Source organism: Protopterus annectens, chromosome 10.part0 (genome assembly GCF_019279795.1).
Source record: "Protopterus annectens isolate FY-2018-M chromosome 10.part0, PAN1.0, whole genome shotgun sequence".
NCBI classification, from domain to species: domain Eukaryota; kingdom Metazoa; phylum Chordata; order Ceratodontiformes; family Protopteridae; genus Protopterus; species Protopterus annectens.
The window spans coordinates 1,757,443,033-1,757,468,046 of NC_056744.1; the positions used below are offsets into that span (position 1 = coordinate 1,757,443,033).

The 25,014-nt window shown below is 38.7% G+C and overlaps 1 protein-coding gene across 2 annotated transcripts in view; it reads left to right on the top strand.

Annotated features, from left to right (window-relative positions):
- Window positions 1-25,014, top strand: part of LOC122813983 (programmed cell death 1 ligand 1-like) — a 211,629-nt gene that overhangs the window by 148,679 nt on the left and 37,936 nt on the right. The window contains exons 6-7 of one of the 2 annotated variants that reach the window (XM_044086550.1): window positions 8,687-8,755; window positions 20,054-20,116. In XM_044086550.1, coding sequence (XP_043942485.1) covers window positions 8,687-8,755; window positions 20,054-20,116 — 132 coding nt within the window. The remainder of the gene's footprint in view (window positions 1-8,686; window positions 8,756-20,053; window positions 20,117-25,014) is intronic. The other variant, XM_044086551.1, reaches the window with a different exon arrangement.

Sequence of the window (25,014 nt, forward strand, 5' to 3'; positions counted from 1 at the left end):
TGTGGCCCACCTGAGGCTTCAGGGGGTGCAGGTCTTTCTGTACCTAGACGACTGGCTTCTCACCGCCCCAACAAGGCATCTACTCTCTTTGGCAAGAGACTCCTTTCTTCGTCTAGCTCCCTGGCTAGGCATCACGGTAAACATAGAAAAGTCCAACCTGGTCCCTACTCAAATAATAGTATTTATAGGAGCCAGGTTAGACACGAGAAATTTAAGAGCCCTTCTCACAACTGACAGAGTTCGGAATCTGCGACTCCAGGTGCGGGCCATCCTTCACTCCAGCTCAACACATGCGGAATTGATCCTGAGGGTGCTAGGGTCTATGGCGGCAGCGATTACTCTTCTTCCGCTTGCCCGCTTGAACATGTGGGTACTTCAATGGACACTTCAGGTGCAATGGTCATTTCTCTCCCTCCCCCTGTATCATCCCATTGCAATCAGCAAGGCTTGCAAGCGGTCTCTCTTGTGGTGGCTCCATTCTCCGGACCTCCCAGGGGCCACCCCTTTTGTGCATCTCCCCCTCTCACCACAGTGACCATGGACGCTTCCCGCCTTGGGTGGGGGGGGGAATTTTGCAGGCTGGATGGTCCAAGGCACGTGGAGCGATTCAGAGACCTCCCTGCATATCAATGTTCTGGAGATGAGGGCGGTGCTCTTGGTGTTGCAAGCACTTCAAGCCCTCCTTCCCCTGGGAACAATTGCAATTCAATCAGACAACATGTCGGTGGTCAGGTACATCAACAAACAGGGGGGAACCAGGTCTTACCCTTTATGTTGAGAAGCCATGAGAGTGTGGGAATGGGCGATCCCCACCAACCGCTTTCTCATTGCAACGCATATTCCGGGTCGGACCAACATCCTAGCAGACAAGCTCAGTCGCACCATTCTCTCCCCATATGAGTGGTCTCTCAATTCTCAAGTAGTGAAACGTATCTTCGCACAGTGGGGGACTCCATGTTGCGATCTCTTTGCTTCTCCCTTAAACGCCAAGTGCGACAGTTTTTTTGCTCTAATCCCCCCTCCAGGGGATTCTCCGAGAGATGCTCTGGTGCATGCTTGGCCTCCCGGTCTTCTTTACGCATACCCCCCTCTATCTCTGATGCTACAAGTACTTCAGAAAGCCTCTCGGTTGGGGTGCAGAATGATCCTCATTGCCCCATTCTGGCCTCGACAGATCTGGTTCCCTTACCTAAGGTCTCATTCAGTGAATCCACCTTGGATTCTAGATCCCATTCTGGATCTGATATCACACCCATCGAAACTACCAACTCCGAACCTGGACAACCTGAAGTTGACTGCTTGGCTGCTCCAGTTCCACTCCTAATCAGGACTCCCGGTATCTCGTCCCCAGTTAAGGCCATTCTGGTAGCGGCCCACAAGCCCTCTACCAGAAAAATTTACAGCAGTAAATGGAAGCGTTTCTCCATTTGGGCAGAGCAGCAAGGCCTAGATCCTTTCACTGTTCCCCTTCCTTTGGTTCTAGATTTCCATACTACTCTCTTTAATGATGGTGCCAGTAGTTCCACAGTCAAAGTTCAGCTGGCTGCCATATCTCATTACCATGTTGGACATGATTCAGGGTCTCTTATGTCGGCTAAGTTATGCAAAACCTTCCTAAAAGGCACCTTTTTGCTCAGACCCCCTGTCAAAGAAACGGTTCCCCCATGGGATCTTTCCTTGGTACTTCAGGCCTTGACCGCTCCCCCCTTCGAACCTGCAGCCACAGTCAATCTTAAATTCTTGTCCTTTAAGACTGCTTTTTTGGTAGCCATTACTTCGGCTAAGAGAGTTTCTGAGCTTCAGGCCCTATCCATGAAACCGCCTTATTTGATTTTTCATCCGGACCGGGTGTGCCTCAGGATCAATCCCTCCTTTCTTCCTAAAGTAGCTTCGGAAGCTAACATTAATCAGTCCATCAACTTCCCTGTTTTCTTCCCTAAGTATCAAAACAAAGGCGAATACAAGCTGCATTCCTTGGATGTTCACAGGCAGCTTCGTTTTTACCTTCATAGGACAGCTGGTCATAGGCAATCAGACCAGTTGTTCATTTCTTTTGCCAAATTCAATCTGGGTAAACCAATTTCCAAAGTCTCTTTGTCACGCTGGATTTCTCAGTGTATTCTGTTGGCATACCAAGCCTCTGGGAGGCCTGCACCGGAGGGAGTCCATGCTCATTCGACCCGGTCTGTCTCTACTTCAGCGGCCTTTAAGTCTAGGGTTCCTCTGGATGACATTTGTTCAGCAGCCACTTGGGCTTCATCTCATACCTTTATTACTCATTACAAGCTGGATATCACTTCTAGAGGTAGAGCATCCTTTGGCTCCGCAGTGCTCCGGAATATCCTTCCATGATGGCCACTCAAGATTCAGGTAGTTGGGGACTCTGTCCCACAGGTTGCTGACAAATGAATTCTCCTACTTCAGATTTAGAAGTTATGTACTTACCATAACGTTCCATCTGAGTAAGTGGATTCATTTGTCTGCAACCATCCCGCCCTCCTATCCCCCTGGCCTTGTCAGTTTCCTGCATAGGGTGTGTTACCCTTTAGTTAGGGTAGTTGGTGCAAGGCAAACTCGATCTGAGGTCATGTAGGGAGAGCAGGGCATTATGGGTGAGGGGAGGAGCTAGGAGCTCGGATCCATAGCTGGATAAACCATGCCGGTTCGGATCCGATATCGGATCCATACCCACAGGTTGCAGACAAATGAATCCACCTACTCAGATGGAACGTTATGGTAAGTACATAACTTCTAAATACAGTCATGCTGCTCCGTATAACTTAAGATACAATCATGCTGCCCCATATAACTTCAGATACAATCATGCTGCCCCGTATAACTTCAGATACAATCATGCTGCTCCGTATAACTTCAGATACAATCATGCTGCTCCGTATAACTTCAGATACAGTCATGCTGCTCCATATAACTTCAGATACAATCATGCTGCTCCGTATAACTTCAGATACAGTCATGCTGCTCCGTATAACTTCAGATACAGTCATGCTGCTCTGTATAACTTCAGATGCAGTCATGCTGCTCCATATAACTTCAGATGCAATCATGCTGCTCCGTATAACTTCAGATACAATCATGCCACTCCGTATAACTTCAGATACAGTCATGCTGCTCCGTATAACTTCAGATACAATCATGCCGCTCCATATAACTTCAGATACAGTCATGCTGCTCCGTATAACTTCAGATACAATCATGCTGCTCAGTATATCTTCAGATACAATCATGCTGCTCCGTATAACTTCAGATTCAATCATGCTGCTCCGTATAACTTCAGATACAATCATGCTGCTCAGTATAACTTCAGATACAATCATGCTGCTCCGTATAACTTCAGATACAATCATGCTGCCCCGTATAACTTCAGATACAATCATGCTGCTCCGTATAACTTCAGATACAATCATGCTGCTCCGTATAACTTCAGATACAATCATGCTGCTCCGTATAACTTCAGATACAATCAGAACGTTACAACAGTAGCAGTCGTGTACAGTACCCCTGTAACATTCCGTATAGTACCCCTGTAACATTCTGACAGCTACAAAAAGGATAGCGGCAATGACCAGTGCTCTCCATTATCACCTGCAGTCCAGTCCTCTCCCTACCACCTGACTCTTACTGCAGGGGGATCTGTTGGGCGGGAACATACAGTCTTCACATAACCTGGTGATACTTACCACCCACTCCTGTTGAATTATACAGTCATTGGCATGCACATATAGTATTCATAGGGGCAGGTTCCTGCACATGATGTGGAGCAGAAAAATACATCAGAGAAAATTAAGGCTAGAAGCAGTTAACGAAATTCATTTGGCAGTTTCTTGTTTGATAGTCGGCGTCTCAGCATGCTTCCACTTTGGCTCTTATCATGCAGGTCTGGAGGCCTTACAGTAAGAGTGAGGCAATAAGGCCTTGTTTCATACGTGCCTTTCAGTGCACTGGCATAAGATATAACCCTTTCACTAGTAATAATAACAACAACCATTTGTTAACCAGGTAGGCCCACTGGAGACACAATCCCTTTTCAGGGATGACCTAAGAACACTGCCTGGTTAAGTCATTTGCCCAAAGTCCCAAGGTAGGCAGATGATGGCTGGGTGGATCAAGCCCTAAACCATAACAGGTAGAGATCACAGCCTTAGCTTTCTGTGCCAAATGCCAAAAGCATTTATTGTCCTGAAATAAGATGTGACTGTTGCAAACAGCTTTCATTGTTCTGTGATAAGATATCACCCTTTCACTAGCAGTTTTTATTGTATTGGAATAAGATGTCACTCTTCTCTAACAGTATTTATTGCACTTTAATAAGATGTCACTTTCTAACAGGTGTTATTGCTTTTTACTGTGAGAAGTCCGGTAATACCAGCACAGTATCCTTTAGAGGTAACCATTTAAAATGCCAGGACCCACTAGACCGAGTCCCGAAATAATGAGACTGAATGACCAAAGGATCGGACTTATATACATTAAGTCCAAGATGCAATTCCTTGGAATATTCCCTTTTCCTCAAGATATGACAATCTTGGAGTTGTTATCTATAAGTTTCTGGGGGTTGTGGAGGGTGCATGGGGGCTTGCCACCCTTGCAAAAAGAAGTTTTAAGAAGAAGAGTGATTTTCGTGATTTGGACTTCTCCTTTGTTTTGGTATTTTTCTTTAGCTTGTCGGCACTCAGCATTTTGAGTGCCAACATTTCAGTAGGAAGACTCCTTTAGCACATGCATTGATTGCCTAAGTGATTACAGTGACCCTGAGCATGTTCATTAACAAGAACAGTCCTCTCTAACTGCCTCTAAAGAGGAGGGCATCTGGCCAAGTGAGCCCTCTCGTTAACAAATTTATAAAACCAAATGTCATCCCTCACTAATAACTCCATCTGTGCTTGTTGTGATCTCACTTGTAGCTGTTATTAAAAGCAGAGTTTGTCATGCATTCCCTTACATTTACCAATGCACTGTGACAACACTGCCATCCTATACAATACATTATTGCACTGGAATAGGAACCTACTATTTCACTGTATGCTATTATTGCTTTAGGGTGCAATGCTTTACATTTAGTATTGTTTTCAGTGTAACAGGGACATTGTTATCCCTTCACTAATGAGTATTAGTGCAGTGTTGTCTAGTGTCAGCATTTCACTGACCCCCTGAGTTATGGTCCAAGCTTTATGCAGGGTCATATCATATGGGAATTTGATTTATGTCACTGTTGTATGTTGTTTTATCTCAGTTTAATCATCCTTTTAACATTTGCACTGTTACCTCTTTTTTGTATGTGTGCATGTGCATGATTGTGTGTGTGTGTGTGTGTGTGTGTGTGTGTGTGTGTGTGTGTGTGTGTGTGTGTGTGTGTGTGTGTGTGTGTGTGTGTGTGTGTGTCTGTGTGTATCCTTTAGTTCTGTCCCTGTGCCTGATGACCATCCATCACCCACTAGACTCCCATTCATTCCTCATCACCAGGGCAAAGAATGTTCATGGTGTGGCTGTGATACAGGCAGCCATGAGATGTTTTCCCAACATACTCCATGAAGACTGTCACATAGATGCAGCTTAGCAGAGTTTCATATATATATATATATATATATATATATATATATATATATGTATTAGATAAGAAAATGCCAGTATATGACTGAAGCAAGAAAACTGCCACCACCTTATATTTTACGTGTTTCGTCCACTTTAATGATCATGAACTTCATCAGAAATGTCATCCCCACATATTAAATCATTTAAATAATGAACAAAGCATGTCGTGTGATCTGCAGGACCAATAGAATATGTAAAACACTTAGTAAATTATTTCAAAAAAATGTATACAAAAAATTCTTCATCTTTCTTTAAAAACACTTAAATTAAAATGTTTTCATACTAGAAAGTACAAATTTATAAAAATACATATATTTGTATCTATATCATTGAAGAAAAATGATATAGCCTTTGTGCTTGTAAAAAGCACTTTATATTAATTGTATCATTCAGTCCAGGAAGCTGGTCTGCATTAAATAAGATTTGCCACAAGGTTTCTTTACATTCCAAATTGACTTTAAAGTTCCCAGAAAATAAATCGTCATTAACTTTTTCTAACACAAAAAATGAAAACTTTTTAAAATTTGAGCAAGTCATCGCATGCTTAGCTAACGCATTAGACATATCCTTTTTTCTTATAGCTAAAATGTGCTCATAAATACACCTATTAAGAGCTCTTATAGTTGTGCCTATATAAAAGTGTTCACATGAAACACACATAGCAGCATAAACCACATTTTTAGTCTTACAAGTGTAATGTCCCTTGTTATAAATAGTCTTGTTCAAATGCTTAAAAAACACTGTGTTACTACTTGAAATGTACCTACGTTGTTTACAAGATTCACAGGGAAATGTACCAGAATTAAATGTACTTGGAACATCAGTGTACCCATAACTACTACTTTCTAAAATGGCCTTTATATTGACCATCCTTTTATAAGTAAAAAGTGGAAATTTACCAATAACAGTACACAAATCAGTGTTGCCCAACACCACCTTCCAATTATTCCAAATAATCTTTCTGATAATTGCCATCTCATTGGAAATTGGAATGGGAAAGGTTAACCTATAATTACTACAAACTCTATCTACACTATTGTTTACTACATTTAAATTTAAATTTAAATCATTGGTTTGATATAATATAGGATGTGCTTTGTTAGCCCTAAGAGCAATAACTTCTCTTAATATATTGTTTAACCATACCTGGTCATAACCTCTTTACACAAAGAAGTTCATCAATTTAACTGTTTCGTTTAAAAAAATGTCTTCTCTGCTAGTCAAACGACTCAGTCTGATTAATTGTCCTTTAACTACACCATGTTTCATAAAATTAGGATGTAAACTATCGTGGTGTAAATATTGGTTAACAAATGTGGACTTTCTGCAAATACTACTCTCAGAAAATGTGTGTTCATTATTTATACTTAGATGTAAATCCAGAAAATCTATATTATCACCAAAATTACCAACAGTGAATTTTAAAAAATTCGTCGAATTGTTTAAGTAATTCACAAATGTGTGAAAGAATCAACATCTCCCTGCCATAAAAAAGTCAAATCATCGATGTATCTTTTATAAAACAATATATTATTTGATAATGAATGTGAATCAAGGAATTTAATTTCCCACATTGCCATTAATAAATTAACAAAACTGGGTGCAACTCTAGAACCCATTGCAATTCCTGAAATTTGCTGAAAACAACTATTTTCAAATATGAAAAAGTTGTTTTCTAATATTAAATCCATTAATACACATGTGGTATTAACCATATTGTTCTCCAGACTGGTGTATTGACTTAAATATTCTCTCAAAAATTCTACACCAATAGTTTGATTTATACTTGTGTATAAAGATGTTACATCTAGTGACGCAAAATTAAATGACTTGTCACATTGATTAAACTGACCCAAACATTCCAATAAATGCCATGAGTCTCTCAAATATGACTTTGTCCTTTGTACTATTGGATTCAACAATTTGTCAAGCCAAATCGAAATAGATTCTGTCTTAGAAAAGCTGGCCGACACTATTGGTCTAAAAGGTAAATCCTTACAGTTTTTATGTAACTTAGGAATACCAAATAGTGTGGCCAGCTTTGGATGTTCAATTACTAAAAAATCATATGTAGAGTAATCAATATTACCCTGACTAAGTAAATCAAATAAACAAATATCCAACCTTTGAAAACTTTTGGTAAAGTATTCTTTGGTGACTACTTTATAACAATTGTATTCACTCAACAAAGAGTTCATTGCTATACTATAGTCTGCTGACTTCATAATAACAATGGTAGCCCCTTTGTCCGCTTTCATTACATGCCAATCTTTATTATTGGCTAACATATCTAATGCAGAAATCTCAGAAGATGTTAAATTAGGCTTCATGTTATTAATTTGCCTAATGTTTCTAAATTCCTGTTCACATAATCTACCAAACACCTTCAGATCACACGAGATGCTTTGTTCATTATTTAAATGATTTAATATCTGGGGATGACATTTCTGATGAAGTTCATGATCATTAAAGTGAACGAAACATGTAAAATATAAGGTGGTGGCAGTTTTCTTGCTTCAGTCATATACTGGCATTTTCTTATCTGGTTTTTGGTGTGTGTCAGTGAAGTATATATATATATATATATATATATATATATATATATATATATATATATATATATACCCCCAGTCCATAATGCTGTGTGCTGCACACCTCTCTCTCTCTCTCTCTCTCTCTCTCTCTCTTTCTCCCTCCTTCTGTCCATTATGTGTGGGCACTGGTGTGGGCAGACTCTCTCCCTCCGTCTCCCCCTCAGATCACAAACACCCTTCCTCTACCCAGTTTTTCTAGCACCCAGGGTATCTGAGTCATAGGAAAGACTTCATCCCTCTGTGCCATGGTGGCAGGTATCATCGCATCTTTGTCGTGGTGGCAGGTATCATCACATCTGTGCCATTGTGGCAGGTATCATCACATTACTGATGTTGAAAACAGCTGGATATTGAAAAAGTAAGCTCTCTGCTTTGTCTTACATCAGTGCCCATCAAGTCTGTAGTGCTTGGAATTTCAAATATTTCAGTTTGTAAATTAAATAACATTCTATAAAGTAATTATATAAATTTCTGTCATGCAGATTTTCCAGAAACCACAAAAGCTATTGTTATTACCACAGAAGTCACAGAGGTGAAAGACATTTCAACAGGTGAGTACATCATCACACCTGCAGTAGGTTGGCTTTTAGTATTGTTTTTCTAGAATTTCATGGAAGATTAGCATTACAAATACAGAGTATCTTATTTGTGAATCTTCTGCTGTACCCACATTCATTGAATTATTTATTAATATTAATGAAATGTATAAAGTACCTACTTTGGCCATCTCTATTTATTAAACAGGAAACACTTTCCAGGTACATTTGTTTATTTTCAGAAACTACTTCAACAGAGTATCCCAACATGCAAATGTATTTAGTTTTATTTTATTTTACATTTGTTTACAGGGTATGTCCGACTGGACACATATCCATTTTCATCAGAGGCCCGGGGAGAAAAGCTCCAAGAACATTTCATACAAGAAATTTTACATACATAAACAGTTCTAGACATGTAATAAACATACAGCAATGTACAACTTTACATACAGTAATGTACAACTTTACAAGTTATTAGGGAGATAATTATTAAAGAACATAGTTCAATAATATTAGGCATCATGACAGCAAAAGATACATTTTTTTCTTTAGTAGTAATGTTTATCTAATGTTTAACTATGCAGGGGGGATGTTTATCAGAATTGTCCAGGGAAAATGTAAGCTGTAGACCCTAAGTTAGATTATTAGAACAGTGTAATGGTAAGAATTAACCATGGGAGTAGCATGGGCAAAGCCAGTTATTTAAGTAGTGGGCTTTCAGGACTTTTTTTGAATTGAGTAGTAGATGTAGTCAAGGTTATTTGTCTTGGTGGTGAGTTCCAGGTCCTGGCAATAGTGCAGGCAAGGAGACCTTTACCAGGATCATTTTTATGTTTGATGACATTTATGAAGTTCTGGCTACTATCATCGAAGTGTGAGGCTGGATTAGATGCTGGAGTGCCGGGGTATTTTTTGGAAGGTAGTAGAGCTTGTGCACTATTGAGAGTTGAGGCAGCTCAAGCCAGTTGAGCTGCTTAAGAGCAGTGGTGGGATCTGTATGAGGACAGGGGAGGCATAGAGAAGGACGGAGAAGAGATGTGTCCTTGAGATGATTGCTTTGGTTTGTTTGGTCATAAATTGTTTATTCCTGTAGAGGAGTCCTATTTCTTTGTTTACTTTCATTATGGTTTATGCTATATGGATGTCAAATTTTAGGTTATTGTCTATCTCAACACCTAGCAGTTTAGTGTGAGTAGTCGGAGTGATTTGGATGTTGTCCTTAGAGTTCATAGTAAAATTATGGTTTAGAGGAGGGGATTGACCAGGTCTGAAAAGAATTAGTTTTGTTTTTCTGGGATTAAGAATAAGTTTAATGTTGGTGAACCATGTTTCGGCTAGAGTAAAGCTATTTTGTGCGGCTAAAACACTTTATTTCTAGAATATTTGCTTATGACAAAGTATCTGAACCACTGGAGCACACAGGCCAAAAAAGCTCATTATATATGGATACCTATCTGTACAAACTGTAATCCCAGAAAACAGTTACTCTGTAACATTTTCAATCCATTACTAGGAGTTTCTCTGCATATATTTTAGCTACTGCTAGTGATACGTCTCATAGATGAAAGCTCATAATTGCAAAATATTAGATCTGGATAAGCATGTCTGTCTTTGGCAACAATCGGGACTAAAGCTGATGGTCTTCAGTCTGTCTGGCATGCAAAAATTTCCAGATTTCTAGCTCCTCCCACTTTCACATAATGCTTTGCAATTAAGCTTCCTCTCTAAATCTCTATTAGATCACACTAAGACAGATCAAAAACAGCTACTATAATCAAAAAAGCCTCCTCTGGACCCTGTCTCTTCAATGTAGGGGGGATGGAGGGAGTGTTTATCAACAAGGATGTTCCTGCTTGTCCACAGCTAATAAGAATGTAACTTTTGTATCTTAGACCGTGACTTGTATAATACTAGATTCCTATTCTTTAAACCATGATGAAACATAAACCCAACCACTTCTGCGTTTTTTTCTCTCCTTATGAATTCTCCAGCCTTGTTGCAACCCTTAACACACACATCCTTCTCTCAAGCCACACTTGAGAAACTATAGACTATGTAAAGATATCTAACGTCAAGAATCCTTTTATTCACAAAAAAGCAAAGCTTTTGGGTCCACACCCTTCTTCAATACTAAAACACATTAATGACACATCATTAAGAATTTAAATAGGAGCAGATGTAATCACATGACTACAGCCAGCCAACCATGCGATAGATAAAAAAAAATCACAGTGAATAGTTAGAAATAAAATATCACAGTAAAAGATTAAAATAAGACATATACAACTAAATTAAAATAAAATTCAAAGTTTACACTGCTGTAATTTAACTAGAATAGGCTTCAAAGTTACAGCAATATTAAGGCCTGGTGGAATATCAGCCATCAAGCGTAATATCCACTCATATTCTTTTATTTCTTACACATTATTCAAGTCACTCGCCCTGATCGATTTGTAAACTACATCTATCACTCTGAACTTAAATTTATGTGTACTGTCTGTACTTAAAATATGTTTGCTCAGTGCATTCTTTTCATTATTCCTGCGTTTATCCAACTTGTGTTCTATAATACGCTCCTTTAATTTTCTTGTAGTTTTGCCTACATAAAATGAGGGACAAGTGACGCAGGTTGCCAAATAAACCACATTGATAGTAACACAATTTGCTGTTAAATTAAAAGTATTACATTAGTATATCACATTAGTAGTTGGATGCTGAAAGATCTCACTCCCTTTACCTAATATATCAGCACAACATATACAGTCCATGCAACAGACTATGCCTACTCTTGTTTCTACTGGGCGTATCAACTTAGAAGCAAAATCCTTGTAACAAAGTTTACCTTTCAAGCTTCTTAAATTTCTATATGAAAAGTAAGGTCTTGCATCCAATACACTCTTAACATCAGGTGAGGCCATTAGAATTAGCCAGTTCTACTGCCTTAAAAATAGGTTTAAGGGACATCTCTCTCCTGAATAACCGTATTACCTAGCTCTGGGACTTGTTTATGATCATATCCACTAGATAAAAATTCAGTCTTCATCTCTTCTAACTGTCTTAAGAAAACAGAATCATCCGTATTCAACCTACTAGCCCTTCAGAACTGTGCTGTCTAATACCTCTGAAAACATGTGGAGCATGCATACTGCACCTATTAATATACCTCCCAGCATGTACTTGTTTTTTATGAATACTAGTTTCTATAGCACCATGTTTCAGTTCTAAATTTAAGTCCAGAAACGCAATGGTAGTATTAGAGTATTGCATCTCATATTTTAAAAAACTAGTGGTGTTGTTCAAATAATCTACATATTCATGCAATTGCCTGGCAGTACCTTTCCAGATAATAAAGCAGTCATCTACAAAACGTTGATATAGACAAACATTCTGATTCAGTACATTCATATTACTACAAATATATTTTTGTTCCCATTGATGGAGAACCAAATTAGAGTATGTATTGGCCACCAATGTCCCCATTGGTGGGGACATTGGTGGCCAATATCCCCACCAATGTCCCAAATGTCCCCATTGCTACCCCAGACAGCTGAAGATAAAAGTCATTGTTAAACAAAAAAACATTCCTAGTCAAAACTCTATCTAATAAGGAACAGATATTTTCAGTTCCTTGGCAGATATAACATCCTTACTCCCTAAGAATTCCCTTATAGCTTGTACCCCATCTTCATTAGGGATAACTGTGAAAAGTGATGTTATGTCTAACGTAACAAAGAGATGATCATCTTGAAATGACTCTCTCCTGTCCAGTTTTTCACACCAATCTCTCAGCTTTAGAATAAAATCTGTTGTATCTCTTAAGATATTGACACAATCAGGCAAAAAACAGCTCAATTTCCTCTGTAAATATATGGAAATAGGCTCAGTTACCCAGCCTTTGCCAGACACTATAGGCCTGAAAGGGGGATTAAGAAGTGATTTATGTATTTTGAAAAGTCAGTACAACTGCGGAATCACTGGACATGATACAGTGAAATAATTAAATAGGGGTAGGTCTATATCCCCATTCAATTGTAGATCGTATATTAACATATTTACTTCACTGATATATCTTTTAACCTCCATTGGCGTAATGCAATTAAAATTGTTCCCATCTTCCAGAAGCAGTTCCATTGAATGTGTATCATCAAAACAGTCCATGACTACCACAGCAGCCCCCTTATCAGCCTGTTTTATTACCAAGCTGTCATCTTTCATCAATGTTTTCAAAGCAACTGATTCTTCATATGTAAGACTATACTTCCTATTCCCTTGTTTTACAGCATACATATTTCTTAACTCAGCCTCACAAATATCATGAAAAGCTGTTAATACAGGTATGATTAAAGGGATATAAGTACTTCTTCTCTTACATTCCACTGATGGTTCTAACAAATTTCCTTTTTAAATAAAACTTTCAAATTTACTGTTCTAACAAATTGTTTTAAGTCAGTAAGTGGGGTAACTATAGACTATGGCCAGTTTTAGACTACACTGGATTCAGTACACAGACTGAGGCTGCAGTCCTTACTAAGCCTTGATCAAAATCACCTTATGCAATTAGTGATTTGGAGTCAACAAGCCCCCAAAGCTTTAATTCATAATTTATTTCTGAAAACTAATTTATTGTTAACTCCTCCTTCTCTACAGCTACCCAGAAGTTATGTACGAGTCCCCCAATATTGTATGTGCACACAACTGTTCACACCACATGGGCACACACACACACACACACACACACACACACACACAGACACACACACACACTTTTGCAATTAGTCTTACGCTGTGCCCTCATCTTTCACCTACAGCATTCACCTACAGCATTCCTTTAGGGTGTTGAGGAAACCAGAGTCCTTAGACAAAACCCACCCAGACACAGGGAGGATGTGCAGATTTCATACAGAATGAAGCACAGCCAAGAACTTAACCAAAGAACCAAGTACTTACAGTTGGCTATGCTATTCGCTGCATCAATCTGCTAATAATCAGTTTCTTTCACATAATACTGCCCAGACCACCAAACAGAGTCACTTACTGCATAAAATGCTGATGTCTGACAGCGATGGAAGTGAAAGTAATTATGGCAGCTCATTTCCTCTAAAATACAGTGCATCCCCCCACACATGCAGACAAATCCATACACTTATCAAGCATAATACACATATATAAACTATAACAATGATCAGGTTACACTAACTTCAGCAAATGCAGTACACACTGCTTCTGCCACATCATAGAAATAACTGCTTAACTGTGGTCAAACAACAACAGGGGTAAGCCACTTTTATACAAGGGTGGTTGCCATACCCATCAATTACAGCCATTTTATTGATTGTGCATTGTGTATATCTCATATATTTGATATTTGATTCTAATTATAAAAAATGCCAAATTATTCCAAACTGCTTCACACACATGCACATTAGTCCTTTATTTTGTTTAATTTGATCAAGTGACAGCAGGGACAGTCATTTTCATCTGCAGACAGCCCCTTACATACACTTTAAGGCTGTGTATACCACAGCTGTCTAATGTGATAAAATAGTCACAGTAATGTATTTCAATTTTGTCTCACATAAACATACAAAAGATATAGTAAGATATTTCACCTTGGTTCACACAGATGCACACTACTGCTACAGATAAAGAATAGTGACTGTTTAACTTGATCTGGTGACAGCAGGGTCAGTCATTTTCATCCACATACAGCTCCCATATCCAGCAATTATAGCCACTTTGTTGACTGTGTTTACCTCAGATATCTGTGATAAAAATAGTATCTACAGTAATGTATTTCAACTTTGCTTCACATAAGCACACAGTAGTCTTGCCAAGCCAAGTACAATTTGGAATCTTACCTGCATTATCCATTGCAGGATCAGAAAGCATACCCCAGAAATTCAGTCCAGAACTGTGGCAACAAGGTAACCTACTCAAACTTCAAAAACGCTTGTAACTGTAAGCAAAAGCAACAGGAATTGCAACTGGCTTTCATCTTTTCAGGTGGCCCATATATAAAATGTATTTCTTTTTGCTAACTGGGGCCCCCAAGAGGGTCAAGGCCGTAGGCAATTGCCTGATTTGACCCCCTGAAGAAAGTAATGCAATACCAAACATCACAAAATCTGCAATGCATGCTTCAGGTACTACATTTTTACCCTTACAGCTATGAAAGCCTTGCAAATATAGTAGTATTTAAATTCAAAGTAATCACAGGAACACTCTCGCCCTTCAGGTTTGTAAGCTTTAGTCGGAGTTTATGATTAACAAAATGCTCTTCTTTGAAAACAAACAAGTAGATACAGAATAATTTAATGTAATGCAGTTCTTAAGTAGCACTTAAATCTTTGTTAAAAAAGCAAGTCAAAATGGCCTCCATCCCATTCAACAAAGTAAATACAAATGTTTCTTAAGGTAGACCAAAAATGTCCAAGTCTCACAGTTACTTCCCTTTAGCACTTTCACAGAGCAAGTAGTAACATTTTGCTAGGTAGGAAGTCTTCCAACAACTTCCTAGACAGGTAAGGCCACCACAGGTACAATAGCCTTCATCCAGCTTTCCTTCACAGGATGGCAGTCACACTTACAAAAAAAAATCTTCTTCTACTCAGGACTTCTTCCCTGAAATCCCTTTAGGGTTAGAGGTCAGTGCAAATGATCAGCCTAATGACCTCATACCTAATATACAACACTTTTTCCCTCATGTGATCTTCTGTGTCCTGTCTGTAAGGCTTGTATCCCTCGCCCTCTGGTATGTAATATGGCTTCAGGTGGGAACTTTGCTATCTTTCCCAAGTGTTTGAAAGTGGCAATGCAGCCATTATCTTACCACACACACACACACACACACACACACACACACACACACACACACACACACACACACACACATGCACACACACACACACACACACACACACACACACACACACACACACACACACACACACACACTTTGAGAAAGACTGTTTTTCCTCAACTTTTGAGTTGAAGAGGGCACCAGTTTGGGGAACTACACAAGGCACCAGAATACCTAGTTATGGTTCTATCTATTCATATAAGTTACAAAGGATGGACTCACTCTTATCTGATCCAAAAATTATAAGTATGTCTTCACTTAACTATTTAAAGAAAAATCAGTCTACAAAATAAACGGTAGCTTTCTGCATGTAATATCAGGAGAATGAAGGGCTGTATATAGCTATGTGTTACAAGTACAAAACCAAAGCTCAACCTTAATTATCTAGGTCAAAAATACATTAATTTAAATTATTGTAAAAATATCCCATTACATGCTATAACTAGGTTCATAATACTTGGGTATGATTTTGTATGAGTCTGCATGTCCTCCCCACAGTCGAGTGGCATTCAAAAGACATGCATGAATGGGCGTGCCTTCGTTGAAGGTTGGGCGTTGAGCTGGCACCTCGGCACCGTAAAAATCTACTACCAATCATTAGCGGACCAGAGTTCTGCTGTGGTGACCCCTAACCAGGAAAAGCCGAAAGAAGAACATTCTTTATGCCTTGATGAAGGGTTTTATTTAACCAATGAGCTCTTAGCTATATGCAGTCTCTTAATATTATATACAGAAAACCACTATTTAATGTCTATTTTAGTAGACATCAAATAATACTAACAGAAAAAAATGGATCAATAAAAGTGTAACATGATGTTTTAATCATTTTATACAATGCAAACGAATCCTGCATTAACCCTTATTTAAAATTCAAAAACTAGCTTGATCACATATTGCCACTTGCAGAAAATAAAAATAAGACATGGAAAGTGATATTCCAGATTTTCAATCCACAGAAGCAAGTGTGATTTATAAAGGCAGCATCTACATCTCACTTCATTCCAACAAAATAGTAAAAAACAAATGATTTGGTAAATCGTGTGTGAGGGCAATATAACTGCCAATTAAAAGATAGCAACAATATAGAGTGGGCATTCAAATCCCTAAAAATTAATGCAAGCACTCAAAGGTTTGTGAAAAGTGAGTCACTGCAGAACATGATAAATATAAGCCTAGAAGGCAGACAGTGTAGGAAGAGATTTGCTATGGAGGAAGTAGATGAAATGTAATTTCCTCACAGCATAATAGAGCCTAGTCAGACACATGGCCCTGGAGCTGCATTTACATCAGCATCTGTATTAATCTTCTTCTGCTATGACATGGTATTACCGTTTCACTGACAGCTGTTATTGTGCTACAATAAAATACAACACTTTGACTGACAGCTGTCATTGTACTGACCAGACTGTCACTCATTCATGGCTAGAATCATTTTACTGAGGTGAATGTCACACTCTTACAGACAGTTACTAATAGGCTGGAACTCTGGCAGAACTGCATAAAGGGTCAAATGTACATTTCATCTCATAGTTTTTGGTTTAATTTCCCTTCACTTCTCACTAGCATACGATGTTCTCCTGAGGCTATCACTTAACCAAAGCAGGGTTTCCAGGTTGGCACTGAAGAAGAACATCCCTCCATCTATAGGTCTTACCTTTTTCATTCAAGAATTAAATAAAATGTAACCTTTTAATTCAGAACTGTGATTCTTCTCGGTATGATATTACCCATAGCTGCTACTGTCAAGGGGTACATTATGCTTTCTCTGACAGTTACCACTGTAGGTGCATAAGATGCTACCCTTTCAGTTCGATCTTTTATCCATCTGGGTTACCTACCTTTTACTGACATATTTTACTGTGTTAGGGCAAAATGTTACCCCTTTATTCATGGGCACGAACACATTGGGATAAGATGTGCCTCATTTATGGCAGCTTTATTACATTGGTGTAAAATGTCTGCCTTCTCCGATAGTTGTAATGTACTGAGGTACAATGTTACCCCTTCATTGATGGATACAGACATATTGGGATTAGATGTGCCTTGTTTATGACAGCTGCATTACATCTGTGTAGAATGTCTGTCTTCACTGATAGTTGTAATGTACTGAGGTACAATGTTACCCCTTCATTAATGGGTACAGACACATTGGGATAAGATGTGCCTCATTTATGACAGCTGTATTACATTGGTGCACAATGTCTGCCTTCACTGATAGTTGTAATGTACTGAGGTACAATGTTACCCCTTCATTAATGGGTACAGGCACATTGGGATAAGATGTGCCTCGTTTATGACAGCTGTATTACATTGGTGTACAATGTCTGCCTTCACTGACAGTTGTAATGTATTGAGGTACAATGTTACCCCTTCAATAATGGGTACAGACATATTGGTATAAGATGTGCCTCATTTATCACAGCTGTATTACATTGGTGCATAATGTCTGCCTTCACTGATAGTTTTAATGTACTGAGTTACAATGTTACCACTTTATTAATGAGTACAGACACATTGGGATAAGATGTGCCTCGTTTAGGACAGATGTATTACAGTGGTGCACAATGTTGGCCTTCACTGGTAGTTGTAATGTACTGAGGTACAAAGTTACCCCTTCATTAATGGGTACAGAAACATTGGGATAAGATGTGCCTCGTTTAGGACAGCTGTATTACAGTGGTGCATACTGTTGGCCTTCACTGATAGTTGTAATGTACTGAGGTACAAAGTTACCCCTTCATTAATGGGTACAGACACATTGGGATAAGATGTGCCTCGTTTATGACAGCTGTATTACATTGGTGTACAATGTCTGCCTTCACTGATAGTTTTAATGTACTGAGGTACAATGTTACCCCTTCATTAATGGGTACAAACACATTGGGATAAGATGTGCCTCATTTATGACAGCTGTATTACATTGGTGTACAATGTCTGCCTTCACTGATAGTTGTAATGTACTGAGGTACAATGTTATCCCTTCATTAATGGGTACAGGCACATTGGAATAGATGTGCCTTGTTTATGACAGCTGTATTACATCTCGGTACAATGCCTGCCTTCACTGACAGTTGTAATGTACGGAGGCACAACATTATCCCTTCATTAATGGGTACAAACACATTGGGATAAGATTTGTCTTGTTTATGATAGCTGTATTACATTGGTGCACAATGTCTGCCTTCGCTGATAGTTGTAATGTACTGAGGTACAATGTTACCCCTTCATTAATGGGTACAGACACATTGGGATAAGATGTGCCTCATTTATGACAGCTGTATTACATTGGTGCACAATGTCTGCCTTTACTGATAGTTGTAATGTACTGAGGTACAATGTTACCCCTTCATTAATGGGTACAGACACACTGGTATAAGATGTGCCTCATTCATGACAGCTGTATTACATTGGTGTACAATGTCTGCCTTCACTGATAGTTGTAATATACTGAGGTACAGTGTTACCCCTTAATTAATGGGTACAGGCACATTGGGATAAGATGTGCCTCATTCATGACAGCTATATTATGTTGGTGTACAATGTCTGCCTTCACTGACAGTTGTAATGTACTGAGGTACAATGTTACCCCTTCATTAATGGGTACAGGCACATTGGGATAAGATATGCTTCGTTTATGACAGCTGTATTACATTGGTGTACAGTGTCTGCCTTCAGTGTTAATTTTAATGTACTGAGGTACAATGTTACCCTTTCATTAATGGGTGCATACACATTGGTATAAGATGTGCCTCGTTCATGACAGCTGTATTACATTGGTGTACAATGTCTGCCTTCACTGATACTGTAATGTACTTAGGTACAATGTTACCCCTTCACTAATAGGTATTATTGCAGTTTTGTCTGATGTCATCATTTCACTGACCACATTATCACTGTTTTAATTTGTGATGTAAGTTTTGTGCTATACCTTATTATACAAAAATGTGATGTCACTCTTTTACTGAGGGTTATCACTTCAGTGGTTTGTTATGTGCTCTCTTGCAGATATTAATGGACTGAGACATGATATCACCATTTACATGGCGAATGTTATTGCACATTTGTGTGATGTAACTTTACATGATGCCTACAGCTGCAGTGGGATTTGAGTTCATTTCATTTTCATGCATTACTGCTGACACCTGGTGTGATGTCACTTTTTAACTGATGTGTTACTGCTATGTGGTACATTATCTAAATGTTTTGTTTAAGGGTTGTACTGTTAATTACACTTTTTCTATAGGTAACTAAGTCATTACACTATCATTGTTAAAAGCATTGTGACCTCATTAATTACAGTGTCTAACAGCAACCATTGAAAAGAAAAGACATTTTCTTATTGCCACACAGGTCAGTGATACTAAGTATCTACTGTGTGGAATCTTGACAAGCAAGAAGTTCTAAACGTAATCTCTTTCTATAAAGTAGTTTTTTAATTTTCTTTTGTGCAGATCTTCCAGAAATCACAGGAACCACAGAGATGCCTATAGAAGACAAAAACATGCCACATGGAGGTAAAAACATAATATCAGCATTATTGTCAGTTTTAACACTGCTTTATAAATTGTTTTGTACACTGAAATGCATCACAAACAGGTTACTGTTGCTGACTTTATTTGTCCATCGAGTGCTGTTTAAATATTCCATGAATGTCAGTAATGTCATATACACCTATGCGTATATCAAATGTTGTCATATTCATTAAAAGATGTTAACATTTCAATGCTTATTTAGTGTAATATCAGTGTTGTGCTGCATGTGAACTGATAAACTTCTATGGTGACTGTCACTCGTCCGGTCAGGATAAAACAGACGAACAGTTGTGGGTTCAGTTCAAACAGCTTTATTATATACAAACACATCTGGATTAAGAATGATTAACTTAAATAAACTTATAAACAGACTGGCTACTGCACTCATACATGTTAACACTCTAGGTGTTCTCCCAAAATGGCACTGCTGCCTGCACGTGTTTGCTGTTTATATGCACGTGCCTACACTTGGAAATGCTTGTTAGTTACAACACGCGCTCTGTTCTACATCCTCCCTCTTTGAGAAATAGATCATAATAATGACAGCATTGATTGACATGCAGTTGTACAGAAATTATCTTTTGTCATGCAATTATACAGAACTAATTCTCTGACATGCAATTATACAAAACTAAACACAAAGGAGACAATCATGTCCAGGTTGCTGTGTATTTTACACTAGGTCTAGAAATACGACCTGATCGTGTGACATAAAAATTAGAACTGGTTCTAGCATCGGGGACTGTTGTTAAGGAATGTTCAACTTTAGGGACATCTGGGACATCATCAGGAATGGGAATAGGTACTGAAACATGTCCTTCAACAGGAACATCATCTGGGTTGCACTGCGGTCTATAGTCTGTATCACACGTATGATGCTGCGATATCAATTCTGACACAGGAGGAAGATGCCTGCAGTTTATCCTGTATTCCGTACTCTCAGATTCCACTAAGTAGGATGTCAGCTCGGCACATATACCTCTCACTTGAGCAATTCGTTCAAAGCCTTTTGCCGTTTGCATCCTTACTGTCTCCCCTTCTTTCAACAGCCAAAGAAATCTGCTTATTTTGTCATAGCTGGACTTCTGAAAGGAATGCTTCTTAAATAGTTAGGCTTTGATTGCTTTGGTGTTTTTAACATTAGGCACCAACAAACTAGAACTGTTAGGCAAGATTGTTGTGGTTTGCCTAGATAGAATCTCTGAGCAGGCGAGCCAAGTAGGTTGTCACAGGGTATATTTCTGAGATTAAGTAAATTCAGGAATATATCTGTATTGTCACACTTTGACCTCCTAGCAATTGCTTTGCACTCTGTACTGCATGTTCAGCTAGGCCGTTTGACTGTAGGTATTCATGAGCATCATTCTTTGTAGTCTTGCTGGAGTAGAATGCATAGGCTTCTATAAAATAGTGACTAGAGGTTCATGATCAGTCTCGATCTGGATAGCTCGGCCATAAATATAATCATGGAACTTCTAACATGCAAACACAACTGCCAAAAGTTCCTCCTCAATCTGAACATACTGCATTTCAGTTTGAGTAAGAGTTCTAGATGCATAAGCTACTGGTCTGCCCTATTGAAGAATAACTGCACTAAGATTGAACTTTGAAGCATCACAGGAAAGAATTAGTGCTTTGTGGACATCATAGTATCTCAGTGTAGGTGGATTAGCAATTTTCTGCTTGAGGTTGTCAAATGTTCTCTGTTGCTGTTCCAACCATGACCAGGGAACATTTAAAGGCACTGATAACTCACTGAAGTCAGGTATAAGCTTGCCCAAATAGTTAACCATACCAAGGAAACGCTGTAAGGCTTGAACATTGTCTGGAGCTAGCATCTCAAGCATGGTTGCTTGTTTGGACAGGACTGGTCATAAGCCTGTACTGGTAAATAAATGACCTACATAAGTATCTTCTGGTTGCCTGAATTTACACTTCAGAGGATTGAGCTTCATGCTCACTTCATGCAATCTATCTAGAACTTTCCTAAGGTTTCTGTCATGCTCTGCTTCTCCATTACCTCCAGCCAGTAAATTATCCACTATTATGGTACACGGATAACACAAAAAAAATTTCTCCATTGCATGCTGAAAGTCCTCACTGACAAAATTTATTCCAAAAGGCATTCTGAGAAATTGTATCTACCAAATGAAGTACTGAATGTAGTCAGTAGTGAAGATCTGTGATCAAGCATTACTTGCCAAAATTAACTCTTTGCATCCAAGACAGAAAAAAATAGTGGCATTTGATATAAGGGTAGCAACTCACTTGATTGTACACATAGAATGATGAGGTCTCTTTAATGCTTTGTTCAAATCTCTTGGGTCAATACATATTCAAATTTCATCTGAGCTTCTTTTATGAGCAACTACCATTAAAGACACCCACTCTGTTGGTTCTGTGACTGGACAAATCACACCTTGCTGCACCATCCTATCTAACCATACCTCTCAACTGTCCAGATTTTTGCAGAATGTCCAGATTTTTGGCTCATATCTTTGGTCTGTTCCTCATAAAATTTGTGGTTTTCTGACAAATCACTGGGATGATCTGAGGATTGACGTCACTAAATAATGACATACATTTGAGTTTCAGACTTCAAATCCTTCAAAAAATGTATGTTAAAACAAACTTTATTACTCTAGCAACTTTCTAACTTTATAATAGCAATAGTTAAAATATGTCCCTATTTCTGGGGCTGTGTCCCCCCATTTTGTCGGTCTTTGTCCAGATTTCTTGCACTAAGAGTTTGAGAGGTATGTTAATCTAACTGGACCTTGGCTGTGCCTACATAGCTATCAGAACTCTTCTCGCTGGTCTGACCACTGGACTGAGTTCTGGGTCTATTTCCATGGAGTGCACAACTGGAAGTTTGCCTAGCTTGTTGAAAACATCAGCCTAATCTAAGAAATAGCATCGGTGAAGCTGGAACTAGGACATGTGCTTACATGATGGACTCCTCTGGTAAAAGAAAGCAGTTTCATTTTTAGACTGTCTCTGAGACATAATAATGACTGCACAGGTCTTCTGACTACATAGAATTGCAAGTTGTGACTGTTCCCAACTGAATAGCATGAAAGAACTACTGAGCCTTCGGGTTGAATTTCTTCACCTCCATAAGCAATAAGCTTCGCACAATTAGCCAAATTAAGTTGTTCATCAGCTCTTACTCTAGCAAATGTTTCTGCTGACATAATATTATGCTTTGAACCAGTGTCCACTTTGAGCTCCATAGGTTTGCCATTGATCAGGACAGTACAAAACACTTTGTTCTTTGGCAACAAATCTACTGTATTAGCTTTTTCACCGACCATGAGCAACTTGCCTTTTTGAATGACCTTTCTTGATAACAGAATGAGGCTTGCTGGATTTTCAAAACTTTTGAAAGTGGTTCAATTTTTTACACTTGTGGCATTGTTGACCAAATGATAAGCACTTCTCTCTTTTAAACTCATGATTGGCACCACAAGTGTGACAGTTAACAATAAAACTTGACTTAGGTTTTGCTGACTCACCCTTGTACTGCACTGAGCATGTCTGTTTTACTGAGCTAGTCTTAGAACTTGCTGGAAAGGTATGGGTTCTACCTGGAAAACTTGCAGGGGCTGCAGCTGCCATGTGCTTAGGCCTGTTTCTGCTAGCCACATGCTGCATGCTATCTACATGTGCTCTAGAGGCTGCTGAAACCATGCTCATCACTTGCAAGCATACTTGTGTGCCTTTCTGTAAGCTTGTGAATTTGACAAATCTCTATAGCTTTGCTCAATATTAAATCACTACCACGAAGCAAAATCTTTCACACTGCAGCATTATTAACACCACATACAAAGCCTGTCCATTATCAACTCATCTTTCAAATCAACAAATCTGCATGTTTAGCTTTATTTCTCAAGTCAGTGATATAAGCTGCAAGCGTTTCTCCTGGCTCTTGGTATCTTATATAAAATAGGTGCCTTTCCAATGTCACATTTGTCTGGAGGTTTACAAAAGCTCTCTAAATTTGCATTTCAAGCACTCAGGGTCCTCTCTTGATTCAGCCGGCACAACAATATGGCAGTTTTCCCCCTCTCCTGCATATACTGCTGGTGCATACACAAATGAACGCTCAATTTCAATGGCCTCTGACCCTGCTATGTTAAAAAAATTGAATGCCCTGGTACGTGTATCTTTGTCAGAAAAAGCTGCTTGTATGAAAATGTTGTATTCCTGATCAAATACTCTCCAATTCTCTGCAATATTATGATTAAACACAAGTGTACTGGGTCTACAAAATGCCTGTGCCATATCATCACACAGTAGTAAAGACCTTTGAAATCATGTACGAACATATGCACACATATTGGCAGAAGTTTATGCCAGAACTTGTAACCATGCCCAATAGCACAACAGTGTCTTTTAAACAGTTGCACTTTGCAAAATAAGTCTCTGTAGCACAAGAACACTTCAAAATGATTGTACTTTGCAAATGAACTGTATACAGCACAAGATACCCTTTGAAATGCCTGTACTTTGTGAAATAACTTTGTACAGTGTAAGAAACAGTTTGTAATGGTGGCACTCTGTGAATAAATATACACAGCACAAGAAACACTTCAAAATGGCTGTATTCTGACTTTACGAAATAACTGTACTTTGCACACAGTAAACTCTTCAAAATAATTTCACTGTAATAAAGCACATACTGGAGACACTTTGCACACTCAGATACTTCGAACAACTCTAGTTATGCTTTGAATGGCTTCAGTCAATGCAAAATAGCGCATGTCAAAACATGGTTGTTTATTAAAAAACATGCAGTGGCTTTGCTTTTCTGAGCTTATTTTGCACTTTATTTTACTTGTTGTGCCCTTTTAGGTTCTTATCATGCTCATTATACTTCC